Source organism: Euprymna scolopes, chromosome 9 (genome assembly GCF_053919585.1).
Source record: "Euprymna scolopes isolate OS-2025 chromosome 9, ASM5391958v1, whole genome shotgun sequence".
Lineage (NCBI taxonomy): Eukaryota > Metazoa > Mollusca > Cephalopoda > Sepiida > Sepiolidae > Euprymna > Euprymna scolopes.
The window spans coordinates 160,362,197-160,383,415 of NC_136490.1; the positions used below are offsets into that span (position 1 = coordinate 160,362,197).

Here is a 21,219-nt window from a genome sequence, read left to right on the forward strand (position 1 = left end):
TGACTTTGGAGAGTCTTTTTGCAATTTTTGCTCATTAGATTTTAATCATATTATTATTATTTGTTATTAATTTGTGATTAGAACCAAGGAAGACTTCGATTGACAGGCATCTGCTAAATTGGCAAAATATGTAGTTTTAACAAATATACAAAAGTACATTCATTATTTGTTTTTTTCCTCAAATCCTATGAAAAATTTTTGCGGTACTTCAATGTCCATAATGTGGAATGGCTGACCCATTCAAATAAGACAGATGATGAGGGGAGGTTCTGTTATGATTTTGCCATTGCCTATGACCTCAATCAGATTCTTCACGAATCCACCTGTGTCCCGATACTACCTGTCAGTATGCAAACCTTCTAGACCTTTTCCTCACAACTTGCCCTTGAGCTATGTTCATGTTCCGTTCTATCTCCTCTGGGATCCTCCGACCACTCCGTTGTATCAGTTAAGATAAAAATGAAATGTAATAAGAATTCAGACGTGCCTCTCCACCGTACTGTATATCGGTACTCTATGGCTGACTGGGATAGCTTCCGTACATTCATACCTGATCTACCTCTGCATTTCATGTTTAAAAAGGATGCGTCCTCTATAGTATCAGACCTGACCGAATGGATAAATTTAGGCATAGACCGAGTCATACCATCAAAAATTTCCAACAAAAACTTAACAGCCAGTCATGGTTCTCGCCAGAATGTGCTGCTGCCATCTCGCACAGAAATCACTTTTTCCATAGCTACCAACGTAATAGATGTACTGAGACTAAAGCTGCTTTCAGGAACGCCAGCAACCACTATAAAAGAGTAATAAAAAAACGCAAGAGAGCTGTATGCTCAGTCCGTTAAATCCAAAGTAGCTGAGCAGCGGCTTGGTTCCCACCAGTTCTGGCAAATAGCAAACAGGATCCTGAACAGAAGCGTGCGTTCTATCCCAACCATCATCAATGGACCTGACGTCATCTCGTCAGCATCAGACAAGGCCAGACTATTTGTCAAGAACTTTGCAGCTAATTCTACTCTATGCGACGAAGGCCATCAGCTCCCTGTATTTCCTCCCATAACAGACAACAAGTTATGCAACATACAAATATCTGTGCGTGAGGTCGCCAAGCTAATCAAGAACCTTGATTCCAGTAAAGCAACTGGTCCTGGCGGCATTCCAGTTATAGTGCTGAAAAAGCTTCAACCAGAACTTGCTCCCATACTTACGAAACTGTTTAAGCGTTGCCTTAAGGAGAAGTGCTTCCCAACACACTGAAAAACCTCATCAGTATGCCCTGTATTTAAGAATTCAGGTGATAAGTCATCTCCCTCTCAGTACAGACCAATAAGTCTCCTGTGTGTTATGAGTAAGTTGCTGGAATCCATATTAAATAGAGAAATAGTCAACCACCTCAGTAGAAATAACCTTCTTAGTGACATGCAATATGGTTTCCGTTCTGCTAGATCTACAGCAGATGTGCTGACGGTTATATTTTATAGGATTAGTGAATTTCTCGACAAAGGCTACCTTTCTAGGGAAATTGCTCTTAACATATCAAAAGCCTTCGATAAGGTATGGCATAAGGGCCTACTTTACAAGATTTCCAGCTACGGTATAACTGGAATTGTTTTCTCAATTATTAAATCATTTCTCTCTGATAGGCTCATAAAAGTAGAGGTCGATGGGCAGAAATCAGAGTCCCACAGTATTAATGCTGGAGTCCCTCAGGGGTCAATCATGGGTCCAACTCTCTTCCTGATCTACATCAATGATCTCCCAAAACACATACTTAAATCATTCGTTGATATCTATGCCGATGACACGACTATCTATGGCCACACTTCAAAGGCCGTAAATGACAAAGTTCTCTCTGATTCTCTCTTCTCTGATCTTGAGCGCGTGGTACTGGGGGGAAGAGGTTGCTGGTTGCTTTTAATGCATCTAAAAGCAAGCTTTTATCTTTACATCATCAACTGGCATCAATTGACATGGATGGCTCTCGACTTGGGGAGGCTCCATGTTTTGACAAGCTTCTGGATTTGACCTTTACTCCTGATCTAAAATGGAACATGTACATCAGGTATGTTGCCAAGGTCGCTGGAAGGATGGTGGGATCCTTCTACCGCTCCGGAAGATATCTCACTACTGATGCAATTCTCTATCTATATAAAAGCCAGTACGTCCAAAGATGGAGTACTGCTGCCATATCTGGGCAGGAGCTGCTAAAAACAGCCTATCCTGCCTTGACAGAGTACAAAATGGACTTCGTGGCTTAGTGGGGATGCCCTTTTCTCTTCCCTGTAGCCTCTCTCCCACAGAAGAGACGTTGCGAGCCTGTCTTTGTTTTATCGTTATTTTCATGGCAAGTGCTCGTCTGAGCTCCAATCTCTGGTCCCCCCTCACCAATCTTTTACGAAAAACACCCGTCTGGCTGAAACCACTGTCATTAATTTTCCCCACTCTTTATCTGTGCCTAAATCCAAGCGCAGATTCCATGAACAAAGCTTTTTTCTTAGAACTGCACGATTGTGAAACTCTCTTCCGTTTGCCTGTTTCCCAGCTGACTACAACTTGGGTGTCTTCAAGTCCAATATAAACAAATGCCTGAAAAACCGCCCCCTTAAGTAAGACACTTTATCAAATCTCCAATACTAACGATTACTACGATACTATCCCATTGATTACTGCACACGCAATAACCCTTATCCCCGAGTTGCTTCCGGGCGTTGATAAGTGGTGACCTCCATGTAAAAAAAAAAAAAATTGTTTTTTATTCACTATTCAAGGAGTAGTGTTATCAGGGGCGATAACTCATGCTTTATTAATGTATATTCTATATATGTTCTACAGGTTTGGGTTTTGGTTTTGTTTTGTTTTATTTTTGTTTTTGTTGTTCTTTGTCGCGCAATCTCCAGAGATTTCATCAATCCAAAGATTTGAGAAATCTTAATTTGTTAAATAAGATTATGACGATTTAACAATATCGCAATTCTACGAACTGAAAGGTAGAGATTTGTTTGCTTTTTTATAATTCGAAAATTGTCTTGTTCTTCTTTTTCAGTCTTCAGGAAAATTAGAGAAAGCCGAAATTCTAGAAATGACCGTTGAATATTTACGAGCAGTGCAAGCGACCGAAATTGGAATGAGATTCGAAAATGGTAAGTTTCATTCATTTTTATTGACTAACTGACAACCCGAAATTGCCCAGCCATACAATACGCTTAAACAAGATATTTTAATTTATGCAGATTGCGTATGTATTATTACAGAATCAGTCCTCTATTGATTATCATATTTTACGTGGAATAATTTGCCCGGTAGGCTATTCGCAAAAATGTTTTAAATAATAATGATAATGTCGTTCATTAAATTCCGTCTGAGTTTGTTTACAATATCACGTCAGCTGGTATTTGGGCTTGCCGATGAATGCCCTGGAAAAGTCACTTCTGATTAATGCTTAGTTTTAAAATATGCAAACGAAGAAATGATTTGTGTCGATTTTAAATAGTACTTCTTCTTTTGGCGTAAATTGAGCTTATTAATAAGAAAATAAATGGTAAGGTACACCTGGATTTGAACAGAGGATCATTCGAGCTGTAGTCGAATGCTCTACCACTAAGCTATATCACCAGATTATAATTAATCTGTTTTTAAGAAAAAAATTATCTGCTGCAATTTTATTATCTCCCTTGCCGGTATAACGAAAAATATTCCCCTGTAAAAATTCTTCTTTTTTATCTATAAGAGAGAACAGCTATTTTTGAAATCGGATTTTTACCATTTTCGATACTTATCGGATGAAAACCATATCTAATAACACTGTGCAAAACATATCTAAGAACACTACCAGACATGTAAATTACTTTTGCGTGAAATTTGCAAAAGATAGGCTCAGCTGTTTCAGAACCTATGAGGAAGAAACGCAAACACACACGCACACACACACACACAAACACACACACACACACACACACACACACACACACGAAGTGACTTTTATATAATAGTAAAGAAGGAATATAAAATTTCACTTCATTGTCCATCAAACACATTTTTTTTGTTTGGATTATTGATAAGTGATTTACATAGCCATGTTATTATGTGCAACTTAGTTATTGTTTTATGCAATTCATCGCTAATGTAATTGCTAATGTAATGTAATCACTAATGGCAATTTTTTGTCCATAACTGAGCTGTTAGTAATGCGCATGCGTACAACTGAAGTAGACGACACAGCAAATATTTTTCACCCCTGATAAGGTGTTTATTCCGAAAGCCGTTCTTAACATAGGGAAGGTTGGGATTCAAATACATTACACACACACCATTATTATTATTATTATTATTATTATTATTATTATTATTATTATTATTATTATTAATTTATTTATTTTATTATTATTTATTTATTTATTTATTTTATTATGTTATTATTATAATATCTATTATTATTTATGTTATTATTATTATTATTATTATTATTATTATTATTATTTATTTATATTATTAATTAATTTATTTTGTTATTATTATTTATTTATTTATTTTATTATTTTATTATTATTATAATAGCTATTATTATTTATGTTATTATCATTATTATTATTTATTTATTTATATTATTAATTTATTTATTTTGTTATTATTATTATTTATTTATTTATTTATATTATTATTTTATTATTATTATAATATCTATCATTATTTATGTTATTATTATTATTATTATTTATTTATTTATATTATTATTTTATTATTATTATAATATCTGTTATTATTTATGTTATTATTATTATTATTATTATTATTATTATTATTATTATTATTATTATTATTATGTATAAATAATATCACTGCAGATCAAAATGTTATTATTTTGAAAGTTTCAAAATAATCTCCCATTTTTAGTCAAGTAGTTAATCCTAATTTCTCCAATTCTTCTCTGTATTTTGTTATACTCATTCCTTTCTCTCTGCCTTTCAATCTCAGTATCATATTTGGAATCTTTATGTGGAGACACTGAAACATATGCCTACGTGCAATGCTCGATATAGGGGTCTTATGACCAGGGAGTCGTAAGTCGCAGAACATAGAGAATGCGGTCTACAGCGACTGAAGAAAGGGCAACGCGTGTTATGACATGTACTTACTTTCTCATTCTGTGTTGGTTTTCGAAATCTTAAACGAACAAAACCAAAAACATTTTTAAATAAAAAAACACAGCTGTCCTTTCCGTCCGTAGAGTCAAACTATAAAAGATAATTCTAGTAAGGGCTGGGCGTGGTCAACGAAACGAGGGTGCCTCCATTTCGTGCATATTTCGCGTAAATGGTCAAGTGTTGTATTTCTCTTCGCCATAATACGGGCACACGTGTCGCCCATTTTGAAATTCGTCTGAGCGTCTTCAGATGAAGTCCAGTTTGTTGCTCTGAAATGGCATCTTCGTTGCTCTTTAACGATGAAATTTTAAATAACATCTCTAGGTGCATCTACAAATCTGTAATCTGGCCGCCGGTCGATTAATCTGTCAAGTTTCTGATCCTCGGTCGGACTTCGGCAAGAAGAATCTAAAATCCAAAATTGTGACCATTGACATATGTGGATTACTTACTATAACACGCGCGTATGCGCGCGCACGCACACACACACACACACACACGCACACACATACATACATACATACATACATACATACATACATACATACATACTTGCATTTTTTTCTGGCTTATTCAAATGAGAGCTCATCTTCCAGGCAAGCTAAGTACACTACTGAAGTTGATAAAAAGAAATGCCAACTAGACTATTCCTCTTTCTTTACCAGGGAAAGGCAGGCTCTGTCTACAACTCCACGCTGCTCAAAACAAACTAAAAGCTTCTCTTTTGGGACGCAACAGAAACCTTCCGAGACTCTGGTCCTGGGTTCAACTAGAATCCAAACTGACACATATGGACTACTTAATAAGACACACACACACACACACACACACACACACACACACACAAACACACACACACACACACACGTGACTACTTATACACACCCTGACTTCAACACGTGAGAAATGTACGCAATCATTCTCATGTATGAACCCTTTTCTGTTCCCTACAAATAGGGACATTTATTTAACACTACGTGGATTCTCTAACCTTCTTGTCTTCATCCATATCCATGGTCGCATCCCTTTACTGACATCCTTATTTCATTTCCCTTTATTTACATGTCAATAAAGACAATAAAAATAAAGTCATTTTGAATATTAGAAATTGACTCCATCTCCTTTTCGATACTGTAAAATCATTACGTAAGGATTCAACAAGAACTGCTCGTGGCACACTGTCTGATAAAAAACTAGGTTGATATCAGTGCTATTAGAGTTCTTGTTGTCCAAGAGTAAAATGGCATGGTTGCTCGCTTCACCCTTCAAAGTATAACAGAAGGAAACCTGATATAACGATATGCGACAAAAGGGAGAAAGAAGCAACCTTAGTAGAAGTTTGTGTCTCCCAATGATGCTGTGCTAAACAGAGCTGAGGGAAGAAGATAACGAAATGCCACGGTCTTATGTACGACATGAAAAGAAATTGGAATCTTAGGAAGATCGCTATCATTCCAGTAATTATAGGAACAATCGGACTCATGAAAAAAAAATTCAAAAACTACTTGGAAAATATACCCGGTGAACTAAGTGGAAGGTAGATACAAACAATTTCACGTAAAAGGTCGGCTAGAATCTTAAAAAGATCTCTCGGTCGGAATGTTTGAGATAGTCGTGAATGTCTGGCATCCGGTGCGGTTGTCCGCAAAGGAAAACAGGGAAGGAGTGGTTTGCTGGGTCCAAAGTAGAGTTTGGGGCAAGCGTGTTAGCTTTCTCGGTTGCCGTGCAAACAACCTCATAATTGTTGGATAGTGTTAATTGTCCATTATTTACTACACTGTTGTAGATTTTCCAGAAATCACGAATTCCTAATTTCTGCGCTTCAATGTATTTTTTGTGGTTTCAGTATATTCTCTCTTAACTGTCGCTACTTCTTTCTTACAATTACTTCTAACTTTTATAAACTTTTTCTGTTTATAATGGACGTATGCCGGATAAATCTGCGGTATGCTTGCTGCCTCTGATCAAGAAGAAGTAAACCATTAGGGAGAGTGGAGTTTGCTATTACCTCAATTGCTGCTTTGAACCATTCAGTGGTCTCATTTACGCACCGTTCTGCGGGAAGAGAAAAGATATTTCCCCATGGGGCGCCTCTGATGTGATCTCTAATAGCATCCCAATCAGCCTTATTGTAGTACTTTGTCGTTTTAAGCCATGGCTCTTCAACTTGTGGTCGAGAGTTAACAAAACAATCATATTGTTTATTATCTAATGCTTTACTTTAATAATAATAATAATAATAATAATAATAATAATAATAATAATAATAATAATAATAGTCGATTTCCTGACTACGCGATATGAGACATTTAAGTGAATCTCAATTATATAGCATCTAAATAAAACGCATGTATCACTAATACAATCAAACTCTCTGGTTTATTTTTTCTGTTGACACGAGTTAAGCACTATATGTATATATACGTATCTCACGTACATACTTTTATATTGAAAAAGTATATATATATATATATATATATATATATATATATATATATATATATATATATATATATATATATACTCAATAGGTGAGTAGAGTTTAGTAGTAAAAAAGTAAATTACGTAGAAACAGCCTATCAGAAGCGGTCGTCTGGGCAGGTATAAAAATATACTAGAACTAACTCGTCAGCAATCCTTAGAAAGGGCGATCGGTAATAAATCAGTCCCGTCTTGAAGAAGATGTAACGCCCTGGAAAGTGCACTTCCTAGCCGAATCATGCCATATTTGATAATGTTTTTGTATCAACACTAACATATTTATTTATTTTATACCAACGCCGTTGGGTGTAGGTCGGTGCAAGTTAAGATAATGTCTCAGTGAAAGACGTCATAAAACAGTGAGAAAAGTCGGAGGTTTTCTTGGAGTTTGTTTGTACTAGATGTACTTTAATTGCAGAAAGGATTGTGAATTTTATTTTAGTAATTCCATGAGTAGTAGTAGTAGTAGGTGTATCTGTAGGGGATATCTGTATTTCTTTGTTGTATATTTTAATTACAATTTGGAGCTTTTCTGTTACAAGTTTATATATTTTTAATTTCTTCTCCAGAAACAAAGACCAAATTGTTTTCTTTTCTCCTAGTTTTTAGTACATTAAGATTGTCTTTAATGTTTTGCCTCTCATAGAACTGGCAAAGTGAGGCATGCAAAAACAAATTCGCATTTAAAATCATTACTATTAAATGTAAATATCGCATCATTTTTAATGGATAAGTTTTATCATAATTATTAAGGAGAGCAGAAAGTGGACCTTGCGTTTACTTTTGGCAATCTAGTAGCTCTCTTTCCCTTGTTTGTCTTTTAGTACTTGTATTGTTAAGAGTCATCTGCCCTTGATAACAGAAATCGTCCGTGAAATTATCTTCCTTGATAACAGGAAGTAACCAGGGAGTGATCTCCCCTTATCATTATGTATAGAAGAGACATGAGGCGGGCAGACATCTGTATTTTGTGTGGATCTTAGCAAGGAGCTAGGGAGATATTTTTCCACTTTACAGTTCTCGTATTTCAACAAAGAGAGTGAGATGGGAATTCCTTTCATTGCACGGAATCTATCCACCTAATCCTTAACGTTTTTGACATTGAAGTATTATTTTTAAATTCCTAACATTAAGTGGATTTATGCTTGTCAGGAGCAATTTCCATAAAAAAATACCTCCATTGTGTGGGAGAGAGGAGATATCTTACCTTGACGATATCGGAAAACTCGTTTGGGCTGCTGTCGAAATTCCATAAGTGGAGTAAAATAGTTCTTCATGAAACTGTTAAAATTAATACGCCGTGGAAGTTGATTGGTCAGTATGTAATTAAATCACTTGACAGGGAATGCTCTCAGCAAAAAAAAAATGTCAAATGTTATGTCTATAACTGCTACCGTCTCATTGGCGAGACAATCCTTATTGACCATGAACATTTGAAGACGTACCTCAGTCTTTTATTCGATTCTTATTTTATTTTTTTTTTGCCAGTCAATCGCCGATAAAGGTTAATGAGAAATTATTAAATCTAAAAAAAAAATATATGTTTATCGAGTCCATGCACGGCCAACGTAAATAGAAGGCCATTTCATTAAAATGCTAATGGCAACGAATAAAGTACAACGGCTATGGTACCGACTATTTCAATTTTCAAAGAATTTGCCGATGGATTCGAAAAACTTGTGCAATAATGGCTGTATTTTCTTTTCAAAAAGATAAAGAATTGTTTTATGGAATGTTTGCCGAGAAAAAAATGTTGAAGTTTTATATTTGTTAAAAGTGTATTTACTTTTAATTCATTTGCAACTTTTTAAAAATTTAGTGAGATTTTTTACAGTCTTTTTTCTTTATAAAATAGTAAATAATATTGAATTATTTATCTTTAAACTTGCCAAGCAAATCATTTTTACGTGAGATTCTTTCAGGCTGTCCCTTTAATAATAAATCATTTTCTTCATAGATATCATTGATATATTTTAGAAAATATATTTCATTTTCGATATGCAATCAACTTAGCAAAAGTTTTAACCCCAACTGTGACTTTACAATAAGAGTTTTAACTTCTTTTCTACTTTTTTAATTCATTAAATTCCATTGTGTGTGTGTGTGAGAGAGAGTAACAAGAATGTTTAATTATTTATTTATTTACGAACGGTTATCCTCGTCTCCACAGTTGTTGTTGTTGTAAGCAACAACTATGGAAGGTAGTAATAACTGAGGATATAGTTACGAGATTCAGCATTCCTACCCCGTCTCAGTTAGTCACCTGAAGAAGGCCAGAGGATGAGTTCAACTATGAAGATGAGGATAACAATCCGCAAATAAATAAATAAATACGCAATCTCAAATAAATATAACTCATCTCAAAGGATTAAAAAAAATAATAATCAATAATATATTATTATACATTATAAGTATTTTTATATAATACTTATTTATTGCTTTAAAAATGATTTATCCTTCGATTCTTAATTTTCTTTCGTAAATTTATAATTCAGTTTTTTACTCGCTCATACGTAATTTTACATACATATTTTTTGCATTTTTATTTGTTGCTATTTTATATGAATAAAATCCAGTTTCAGTATAAGTTGAATCGACTTACTTTTTACTTTTTGTTAAACGCATTCTTTAAGTAAATAATGAAACAGAAAATTTTTTATTTACTTTCAACTCAAAAACACAACTTTCCCTTTTGAATTAATCCTTGTTGTTCTTTTATTGAATATTAGCGGAGATACCCGGCGTTGCCCGTTTTTTTTTCTTCTTTTTTTAGGTGTGTTCGCAGGGGGGGGTAAAGTAAAGAATACCCCTGTTTAAATATAAAAATGAAAATAAAAACGATGTTAAAATTCTTTTTAAAAAGTCGGCAAAACAAAAACAAAAAACAAAACAGCGAACAAACGTAAAACTTCTCTAAAAAAGAAATCGAAAAAACAAAAAGCATAAATCAGGGGAAAAAATGATGGACGTGTTCGGAAAAACAAAAACAAAAAAAAACACAGCGAAAAGCGAAAAAAAAATGGCATAAATAACTCTTCGATTCGGTTAACTCCATGGTGCGTTTCGCCTAATAGAATGAAAATTCCATTCCAGTTTTTTAAGCAACTGCGAAGTAAAGAAAACCCAAATCGGTGTTCCTTCGTAACTGTCTCTTGTGGACGATCCCGCAACGGTGTTAAGTGGTGCCGAGCGAAGGATGAATTTATTAGAGAGAAAAGATTTTACCACTTCCCTTGATCTTAACCGATTTTGGCCGTGAACTCTCAGCAGATAGAATATAGGAATCTACGATTATCGAGGAAGTGGATAGGTAATAGGCCTATAACACACCTCAGATATTGTGCTACAGTTTGTGCATATTACATTTGCATGAAATGTCTTGATTTTTAATCCTATTAAGGTCAAAATCAAAGGGGGGAAATGAGTTCATTTTATATAATTTATATAAGGGATTAAATAAGTTCAGTTTCTGTATAAATCGTGTTTCCTATCATTCTCTTTTCAGTGGATTTTTAAAGTTTTCTAATTCGTTTTGTTAAAAGTTCTCAGTTACCATCGAAAGTGCGACTATACGACAGATCTTGATTGCTTGTACTTCAGGTATGACGTCAATTTTCAGTGACCAGGCCTGTTTTACTGTTGCTGTGTTCCGTGTCAGTCTCACTGAAAGGCGTTTTTCCTTAATTCATCAATTTCCTCTTTCTCGACTGAACACTGTCTTCTGTCAAATTAAACCCCGCATATCTGTCTCTGATGGTTTTCCATGTTTATTTTTCTAATGTTCACGATCAAGTTACCTACTTATATATGCGCATCATATAATTATCTGCTTTTATTTTCAAATAACAATTCGCCGAAATGTATACAAACTGTCACATTACGTTACAAATTAGACACACTTATGTAAACAGATAAATGTTTGTTATAATATAAAACTGAAGTCGTTGGGTTTGAAAGCGGCATAGTTGTTGTCACTTTCAACAGCTAATTTGATTGTGATTCTGTTTGTTTTAATGTCGGATGATGGCGTATTTGATGACGTATTTGATGAGGTACGAAACTTCCTTATCTCGAGTCAATATTTTTATAGTATTACAGTTAGCTGATAGTTGATGGGAAATATAGACGCAAAGTCGATTTTTCACGTGAAGATACCCTGCTGCCACAAAGAGCAACTCTAGTTGGGATGAAAATGAAATTTACCTCAGTCGAGAAGGATGCTACACTTTCATCCCAGATCGAAGATCGTAATTCGAATATTGTTAATTGCTGATATCGTCTGAAGAAAATTTTCGCCATGAGTTCTATTTTCTACAAGAATTGCAAATAAGTATTCTTTTGTTGTTGATGGCTTTAATAGAATTAATCAATAAAAATTGACAATGAAAATTTTTATCAAATGGAATTAATTTTAAAACAAAATTCTGTCGAAACAAATATTTTAATAAGAATTAATCTTTTTTTATCAGTGCGAGAAGTGAAAATACCGCAAATAATTAAATGAGTTATAATTTTGCTGACAAACTTTTAACCATCAGTTAAATGTTTAATCATCAATTAAATTCCTAATCATCAATTAAAAACCGCTGTTGCACTTTTATCCATCAATTAAAAATCGAAGTTAAACTATTAGTCATCAATTAAACCCCCATGTTAAATTATTAGTCATCAATTAAAATCGATGTTAAAATCTTAACCATCGATAAAAAAAATTGATATTAAACTCTCAACCATCAATTAAAACTAGATGCTTTTAGCCTTTAATTAAAAATCGATGTTTATGAAACACCCTTTGTCTTCATAAGAACGGGTATTCTTATAATGCGGCCATGCAATCTACGCGTTTAGTGATGAGCGTGATTTTTTCTACTAAATCGCGAGAGAAACCCGTTTGACGGACAGAGCACCTTATATAAATATGTTGCCCATCTTTAAAAATAGTGCTCCATTATCTTTTGCACACTTAAGAAACTTCCCACCCATAAACGGCCGCGTCTTTTCTTTTGGAGTCTCGACTTGACTCGGGGGCACAACCTGTCCTTCCAGATAAAAACCAACGACAGCAATTTTTGTACTAGCTTGGACCGCCCGAAGACATTTTTGGTCGAGAGAAGAAAAGACGTATTGACAACGTCGAAGCCAATAGTTAATCGTCACGTGACCACTAAAAATTGATAGGGGAACATAACACTTTTGTTAAGCAATGAACAGACGTCAAACGCATGAGCTCGCGAAAAGGCCATATTTAGCTGGATTTTTTTTATTAATGATTATCTCCCTTTATCGCTTCCTTGCCGCCATCTTTGTTCTTTTTCTTTCTCTCCTCTCTGTCTCTCTCTCTGTCTCTCTCCCCCCTCTCTCTCTCTCTCCCTCTCTCTCTCTATCTCTCTCTCTCTCTCTCTTCCGCGCGTGCGCTGTTCATTTATTTATTTTCTGTATTGCTTTCTTTTTATTCTATTTCCTTCCCTTATTCTCTGGCTTTCTTTGGTATTCCAAATAAGTTTGCATTTGTTCGAAGGGTCGATCGTTTTGATCGACAGACAATTACGATTTGCGAAGGAATTAATTCTCCATCTTAACAACATGGCCGACTCAAGTGTAGGCGGTAAAAGGTTGTTTTTTTGTTTGTTTGTTTTTTTTTTTGTTTTTTTGTTTTTTTTTGCTTTTCTTTTTCATTGTGCGATTGTTTGTCTCTCAGCTTATTCGTTGTTTGAAAAGTCTGGCGGCTAAGAATGTTTTTTTTATTAACCTTTTTTATTTTTTATTTTTATTTTATTTGTGTGTGTGTGTGTGTGTGTGTGTGTGTGTGTGTGTGTGTGTGTGTGTGTGTACATTACTCCACAATCAGTTCTCTCGTTCGTATTTGCGTCTTTTATTTTTCTCCCAGATTCACTTTATTTTTCATTATCATATTCATGATATTTTCATTACCTTTTCGTCTATTTTATAGTTGGAGCAAAAAATCCTATTATCAACCACCAGACCGTGGGGTGGCGTACTTATAGGCGCATCATTTGATCAGTCAATTTTTTCACGAAGGACACCCACTATACCAAAATACTTGAAGACGATACATGTGGGTTGAAAGCACCAGTACGTTTTGAGGATTTCTGTACTCTATCGGTGCGTGTGCGAAAAGTCTCTACCAAACTCCTCTCTGAATATTTGGTCTACAGGATTGAAAATTGATATATAGGGTATTTGGACTTGTCGCACAGTTTCGATTTAGTTTTTAACTTATGAAACAGCTGCTTAGAGGTCAAAATTGAAAAAAAGTACATTGATCTTGACCTGGCGTAATTCTACTCTTCCCGTTTTATTTTTTCTGCGCATACACTAATTAAATATAGGTTCATTCATTTTCATAAGTCCTTTTTTACATTTCTTTTTCCTACTCTCCTTTTTAATACCCCGTCTTATACTTTATCTCTGTGTTACTTTTTTATGTTTTATTTTTTATTCGATTGGAATGTAAAATTGTGAGATGAAATCACCCATAATCACGTTAGCACATCGATTTTCATAAGATGGCCGAAATTAAGCAACGTTGAGTCTGCTCAGTACTAAATGGGTGACTATTTGAGAATACCAGATAGTGTGTTTGGGAGAAGTCCTTTGATTCCAGCATCACTTATAATCGTCATAGACTTCTTCTTGCTATTGGACTCCAGCAATGCCTACTGATGAAGGTGGGATTGGAATTATGCAGCCTTTGCTTCATAATGGACTTTCTATGCAGATTCCCTTTATAGACGTATCCATTGTCTGATGTTCTATAAGTTAACGAACTCGCTACTGGGAGTGGAAGAAATTATATCGTTTCGGATTAAATTATTCATCTGTTTACATTTTAAAATATTGATACCCTAGAGAACAATGTTTTATGGAAGAATATTGCGCTATGTGAAGTGGAAACTATCGTCTCCTTCACTAAAGTGCTCCAACATTAAATTAGCGTATGGAACGCCAGTGTGCTCGTTACTCTAAGAACGATCAAACGATTTCAACTACGCATTATTCCATAGGCCTTGATGGTATGAAGTAAGATATACTTAAATAAATATTCAGAATTAGTTTAATACCTACAAATATTAATGTTTCACGCTTACGCAATCATCAATGTAGGAAGTGATAATTACTGCTGCTCGGAAGATTCGAACCCAGTCATAAAGTCACCCTAGCAGTCTATCTCAAGGACACCGACAATTAATTTACGAATTGAGGGAAATTGAGTTCTTATAAATGTTAAGTATACGGACATACGTAGAAAACAATTAGAGAGTATTCAATGACTCGAAAGCGGAATATTGCATTTGCGCTAAAGTTGGCCGTTTTTTATTAATTCCCTAAAGAGAGCGCAACTTTAAATTTTTAAAAGGACCTTCTGACCATAACCTTTTTTTTTAATATTAACAATCATCTATATTCTTGAAAAGTTGGATTTTTCTCGTCCTGACAATGATATTAAAAACCTTTATTCTATTTAAAAATTATTAAAACGAACCTTAGTATACTCAGTCATAGATATGCGAGCGACTACATGAAAGTTAACTAATTTGCATATTCCTTTACAAAACGAGCGTTAATTGATTACTTATTCATTTGGGGGGTAGCGAACAGCACTAATGTCAAAGAAAAAGTAAGACGCCTCCTTCCCTCCACTAGTCTGTGGGAGACCCTTGGGCATGGTTGAGAACCGTCTTAGCCCCCCACCCCCGATCAGGGTAGCGTTAAATCATGGAAAACAGGTGACTGATGTAATATGGAAGCAAATTCAGAAATAATTCTGTTTATGGTTTCGTATTTCGTTGTGCTAACAGAAGATATCCTTAGGTACAGTCGCCCAGTATGCCCACTGCTTGGACAGAATGAAATTGTAAAGAAAGCTATGACAATACATCGAACTCTTTATTCAAGAAACAGCGTGAGTAGGGTTCTAGATCAGAACATCTCGCTCGGTAAGGATTACCATCGTAGACAAGTGGAACTTGATCATCATCAAATACTCTCCGACAACCAGCCAAGAATAACGGGAAAGATTTGGGTAGAAGAAGCAGACGGCGACGGCAAGAAACACACGCTGACAGTCTGAACACCTGGGTATATAAAAAATGATGAACAACAATAAAATCATGAATATCTTGAGGAATAGATATAAAGAGCCACATCCGGCAATGCCTGTATCACTCAGGACACCACTTGAACTCAGTTGTATGGTTTCTTATTAGATGAGTGTTTCATTTCATTATTACGCTGAATTACATTTATGCATAGTTTCTACATTCTGCATAATTTCGTAGAATTTAAAATGAAAACTTTCTAGAACACGGATATATATATATATATATATATATATATATATATATATATATATATATATATATATAGTTGTTACAATAGACGGGATAAAGATTATCTTATATTTTCCCCACAATATATTTGTCAAGCGCAAAACCTTTCCTCTCCTAATTCTATATTCAGTAAATTAAACAGACGGACAAATCGCAAACAAAGTTATTGTTTTTTCCTGAAGCATATATCATTTAGCATATATGTGTGTGTGTGTGTGTGTGTGTGTGTGTGTGTGTGTGTGTGTGTGTGTGTGTGTGTGTGTGTGTGTGTGTGTGTGGAAAGAGAGAATGAGAGATTTAAAAGTTAGATAGAAGAAAGATAGACATGAACATGGATAGATATGAAAAAATAGATAGATAGATAGATAGATAGATAGATATGAATATATAGATAAATTAATATGGATAAATAGTTTTAAAACTTATATAGATATGGTAGATAGAAGATATATATATATATATATATATATATATATATACATATATATATACATATATATATATATAACAAAGATATTAACATAGATAGATAGATAGATAGATAGATAGATAGATAGAGTGGCAGTAGAGTAGCGATTCGAGTAACGTCGTGCATTAATATTCTGTTCACTGTGAAGCTCTTCTCACATCGATTCTTTAATGGTTTCAAGTCATTTAAAATCCACTTAACGCCGCCATTTTGTTTTCTGTTCTTTTTTTCTAATTAAATTTTTCTCGCTTTATTTTGTGATTCTCTTTTCATGTCGTTGAACCCTCTTTGCGATAATTAGTCGCCCGAAGCTGATCTTCGATTGACAGCAGTTCGTGATATGTTCGAATACCGGCGACGCGACGAATAATTCAAATCACAGATCTCTAATATTCCATCGAAGTAATATCTAGTTAAAAGTTTTTTAAGAACATATATCAAATAAAAAAGAACAGTCTTGTATACGAGTAAATTAATAAATTAAAGTGAATATATATATATATGTGTGTGTGTGTGTGTGTGTGTGTGTGTGTATGCATATATATATATATATATATATATATATATATATATATATAATTATTTGGGGGGGGGGAGAAATCCAGCAAGTGCTCAATTATAAGGAAAATCTTAAAATAAGAGCGTATTTATATATTTTGCTTGTTTACAGAACGTTTTTAGATGAGACAAGTCATTGGTACCGTCGGTTTGAAACTCGATAATTAGGACCGTTTTATATACCCATATCAAGCGGCATATATATTATTTTTTAAAATATAATTATCCAATGGCATATATATATATATATATATATATATATATATATATATATATATATATATATATATATATAGTAATTAGTAATTTATAAAATATATATGGCGATTAAGCTGCACTGAATATTCCGCGTTTCATCCACTCTAGGACTCTTCAGGCTTATGCGCGAATTCTGTGGTTGTTTATCGTTTTTATATGCTCCTCTTCTATTGAGATTTTACTTAGCCAATCAGCTTTCTAGTATCCACCGCGCCCTTCCTATCAACCAATGAGCATGCATTTATCGGACAAAGGCCTATTTGGCCTCTGGTTGACCTGTTCCTTTGTGTGTGCTCTATTTAGTTTCTTGATCTGTTTTAAAACTAGGTTAGCGTTTTTTTTGTTTTTTTATGTAAGTTTATATATAAATATATATATATGTGTACATACATATATGCACATATATATATACATATATATGTGTGACCGTTTATGTATATTCATGTTTTTTTTAATTTATTTATTTATTTGTTTATTTTCTATTGTTTTTGTTAGTTTTAAAACTATTTTGCATCGCTATCCTAGAGTAAATTTTATCTTATGAACACAGTTGTTTGCTATTTCTCTTCTACAGTTTAATAGATGTTGGGGTTCTTTGAAGAATATATATATATATATATATATATATATATATATATATATATATATATATATATATATTCCAAATAAATAAGGAATTTCGATTAAAAATCTAGAGATTAAAACACATGTCATCGTCAATGCAACAAGACGAGAAGAAGTGATTGGGACTTATTTTTCATATGCATTTCTTTCTCTACTTATATATAAAAGGCACGTTGACTCTGTGTGTGGGAGAGAGACAGAGAGAGTTCCCTATGGACTTCGAAACGGCTGATCCTATTTTTTTCACGCAAATCTATGTGTTTGGGGGTGTTCTTAAATAGGCTTGTATTGGAATGCTTCTGATAAGTATTGAAAATCGATTGTCGAAAAACTTTGATTAAAGAAGGAATCGTCCGATTTTTACATAAAAAGAGCATTTAAGACATTTTATCACCGCACAAGCAGAAATGTCCGGCGTATAAAATCAACAGTGGGTTCTTTGATATGACAGGGATGCGTTCAAAGCAGATGTTTTGTTTAAAGCACAATTGCACCATGATACTTGACTTTTGCATTTTAAACTTTGATTTAAGCCATTCTATCAATATAATTTTATAAAATCAACATTAAGTTCTCTACAGTGCAATGTAGACTATAATGTATTGTGGACTAAGTCGCCACGGGGAGACCAGTGAAGCTTCCTTCCGATGCACCAAGGTGAATTTCCGACTAGAGCAGGAATCAATTTGCTTGGAAAATAGGCGATTTCATCGATTCGATGACAATAAAATGTTGGAAGTGTGGAACATTTGTTGATCTTCATTCAATCCTAGACAACGTCGGGTCTCCCTGCTAATCAATTATAATGGGTGTTTTCTTAGAGGCGGAAAACTTTAAATTATAATAACTCACGGAAAATATTTTTATTATACAAATATGTGGTTTATTCTAAAGATATTTTTTATTTGAATTTTGAATACATTTTCGGGCATATGGCGCCAGTGGCTCGTACGTATTAAGCGTAATATAATTATACGCATTAAATTAGACTGTATTTCAGAAATAACACGTTGAATATTGTCTTCTAAGTAGTCTACTGTGTCTGGTTTATCAGCGTAGACAAAGAACTTTACACATCCCTAAAGTAAATAATCTAATGGGTTTCACTCGCACGAACGAGGTGACCAGTTGACGGATCCATTTTGTTAAATTATTCATTCATCAAATGTTTCAAAATGATTTTCAAAATAAATTTGCACAATTTACAAACACTACTTGGCTGTCAGTTACTTCATGATGAATTTCTGAACTAAACTGAACTCAAAATAACCAAATCTCTAATTCAAGAATATAGAGTTGTTAATTTAAAGTTCACCGCTTCTAAAATAACGCTCTTTAAATGCATCTTTTTCACATATCTCTATTCAAAATGTCCGGCAATTTATTGCGCTGACAGTGAGATTAAGATATCACATTTATATTCAAAACAGTAGTGCAATGGGACCGTAAGTGGGTGATAACATTTAATGCTCTTAAAACTGAGCTTCTTCCCTTTAATAATTACAAGAAACCTTGTTCAACGCCGGTTGCCATGGATACCATAACTTACCTGTGAGCCCATTCTTCAAACTTCTCGGCTTAACATTCACAGGCAACATGAATTCGAACAAATACATTGAGAATATTACTAAGGCTTTTGCAAAAAAGATGGGCTCCCTCTACCATGCTAGAAAATTACTGACACCAGAGAGTATCGTATATATTTACAAAGCCACAATACACCCATGCATGGAGTATTGTTACCACATATGGGATGCTGCAACTATTAATAGACTCTCACTCTTTGATAGAATTTTTTAAAATCTCAGATCTAATGAATCCCACCCTATCGGCCAACCTTTGTTCTATTACCGCATCCCTGTGTCTGATTTACAAATATTTAATGGATGAGCTCTGATGAATTCATAGCACTCGCGCCACATCGACGTGTATACTCTTGACTAACACAACAAGCAGCAAAATCCCACCTTTTTATTGTATAGGTTTGTAGATGCAGAAAGATTTCTACTCGAATAGTTTCTTTCTTCGGACTGCTAGATTTTTTAATTCCTTCCCTGTTTCCTGCTTCTCTGGCTGTACTAATCTGCTGAGGTTTAAATGTAAATAAAGGATAATCTCTGGTGTGAGTGGTTTTCTAGCACGGTAGAGGGAGCCCACCTTCTTTGGCGAATCCTTAGCAACGTCCCAATGTAATCGCTCCAATTCATGTTGCCCGTGAATGTTAAGTTATACGGTTCAATGGCTGTTTAGTCTAATTTCATCTACAAATCACGGTTACTGTTAATTATGTATTTCTGATTTCTTTCTTTTTTTTTTTTCTTTTTGTCTTTAGGTGACTGGTTCAGTGCAGACGTGTGGGCCGATTTCATGCATCATTACCAGATGGGTTACAATGAATGCATGCAAGAAGTCGTCCGTTACATGACCGACGTAGAAGGCATAGACACAAGCGACAGCCGGTGTGTGCGGATAGTGTCCTACCTCCAAACAAGGTTCCGGCCAGATGCCTCAATCAACACAGGCACTGTGTATCGTGACACCATCAACCGGGTCGCGTCGCAGGTGACAAGGATGCAGTATGGCTCGGGAGCGAGTCTACCCTGCACGGGCGCATCAATTCGAAGTCTCCACCGATACAACCCCTACGTGCCGCAAGCTTCGCATGGAGCGGCGTCATACTTGAACATGCCATCCCCGGCAGCCGTCGTAACTCCGGCCACGTCCTGTTCCAGTCGGATGACGAATACTACATCGACAAATAGTAATGGTGGCGTATATTTCAACCGCAATTCTCACGTTGGAGCGTCCTCGGCGTTCCCCGTTCAAAGCACACACAACCATAAACCCTTGTTGACTTCGGCGCTGTCTAACAGTACAAATTTGCCGGGTTTCTTATTTACCAACGGTGACATAATGCGCTCGGTGGCCGATACGAACAAGATGACTGGAACTCTTATATCTGACATTCAACCTCAAATACCAGCCAAACATGGACTGCGAACGTCTCCATTGGCTTCTAAAATATGAACTTCAAACATTTTCTGAAATTATTTCAATGTTTTTTTCCTTTTCAATAGAAGATTTAAAAAAATTTAATGATTAAAAACATAATTGTCTGCGCGGATTCAAGTATTTATTATTAAATTTTCACAGACACACGCATGCATATATATATATATATATATATATATATATATATATATATATATATATTAGTGTTGGGACGATTGATCAAAATCGGAATCGGGAATCAGAAAAATCGAAACGCTTTAATGTATCGGAATCTGATTTCAAAAACGATTCCTTTAATCATCTTTTTTTCTATTTGATTTTG

At 34.6% G+C, this 21,219-nt stretch overlaps 1 protein-coding gene across 2 annotated transcripts in view; it reads left to right on the top strand.

Moving 5' to 3' along the window:
- The window catches only part of LOC145284953 (uncharacterized), a 216,169-nt gene extending 195,168 nt beyond the window's left edge, over window positions 1-21,001 (top strand). For both annotated transcript variants that reach the window (XM_080134053.1, XM_080134054.1), the window contains exons 3-4: window positions 3,047-3,143; window positions 20,218-21,001. In XM_080134053.1, the coding sequence (XP_079990179.1) occupies window positions 3,047-3,143; window positions 20,218-20,912 (792 nt within the window). In that variant the 3' untranslated portion in view covers window positions 20,913-21,001. The remainder of the gene's footprint in view (window positions 1-3,046; window positions 3,144-20,217) is intronic.
- The last annotated feature ends 218 nt before the right edge of the window (window positions 21,002-21,219 follow it).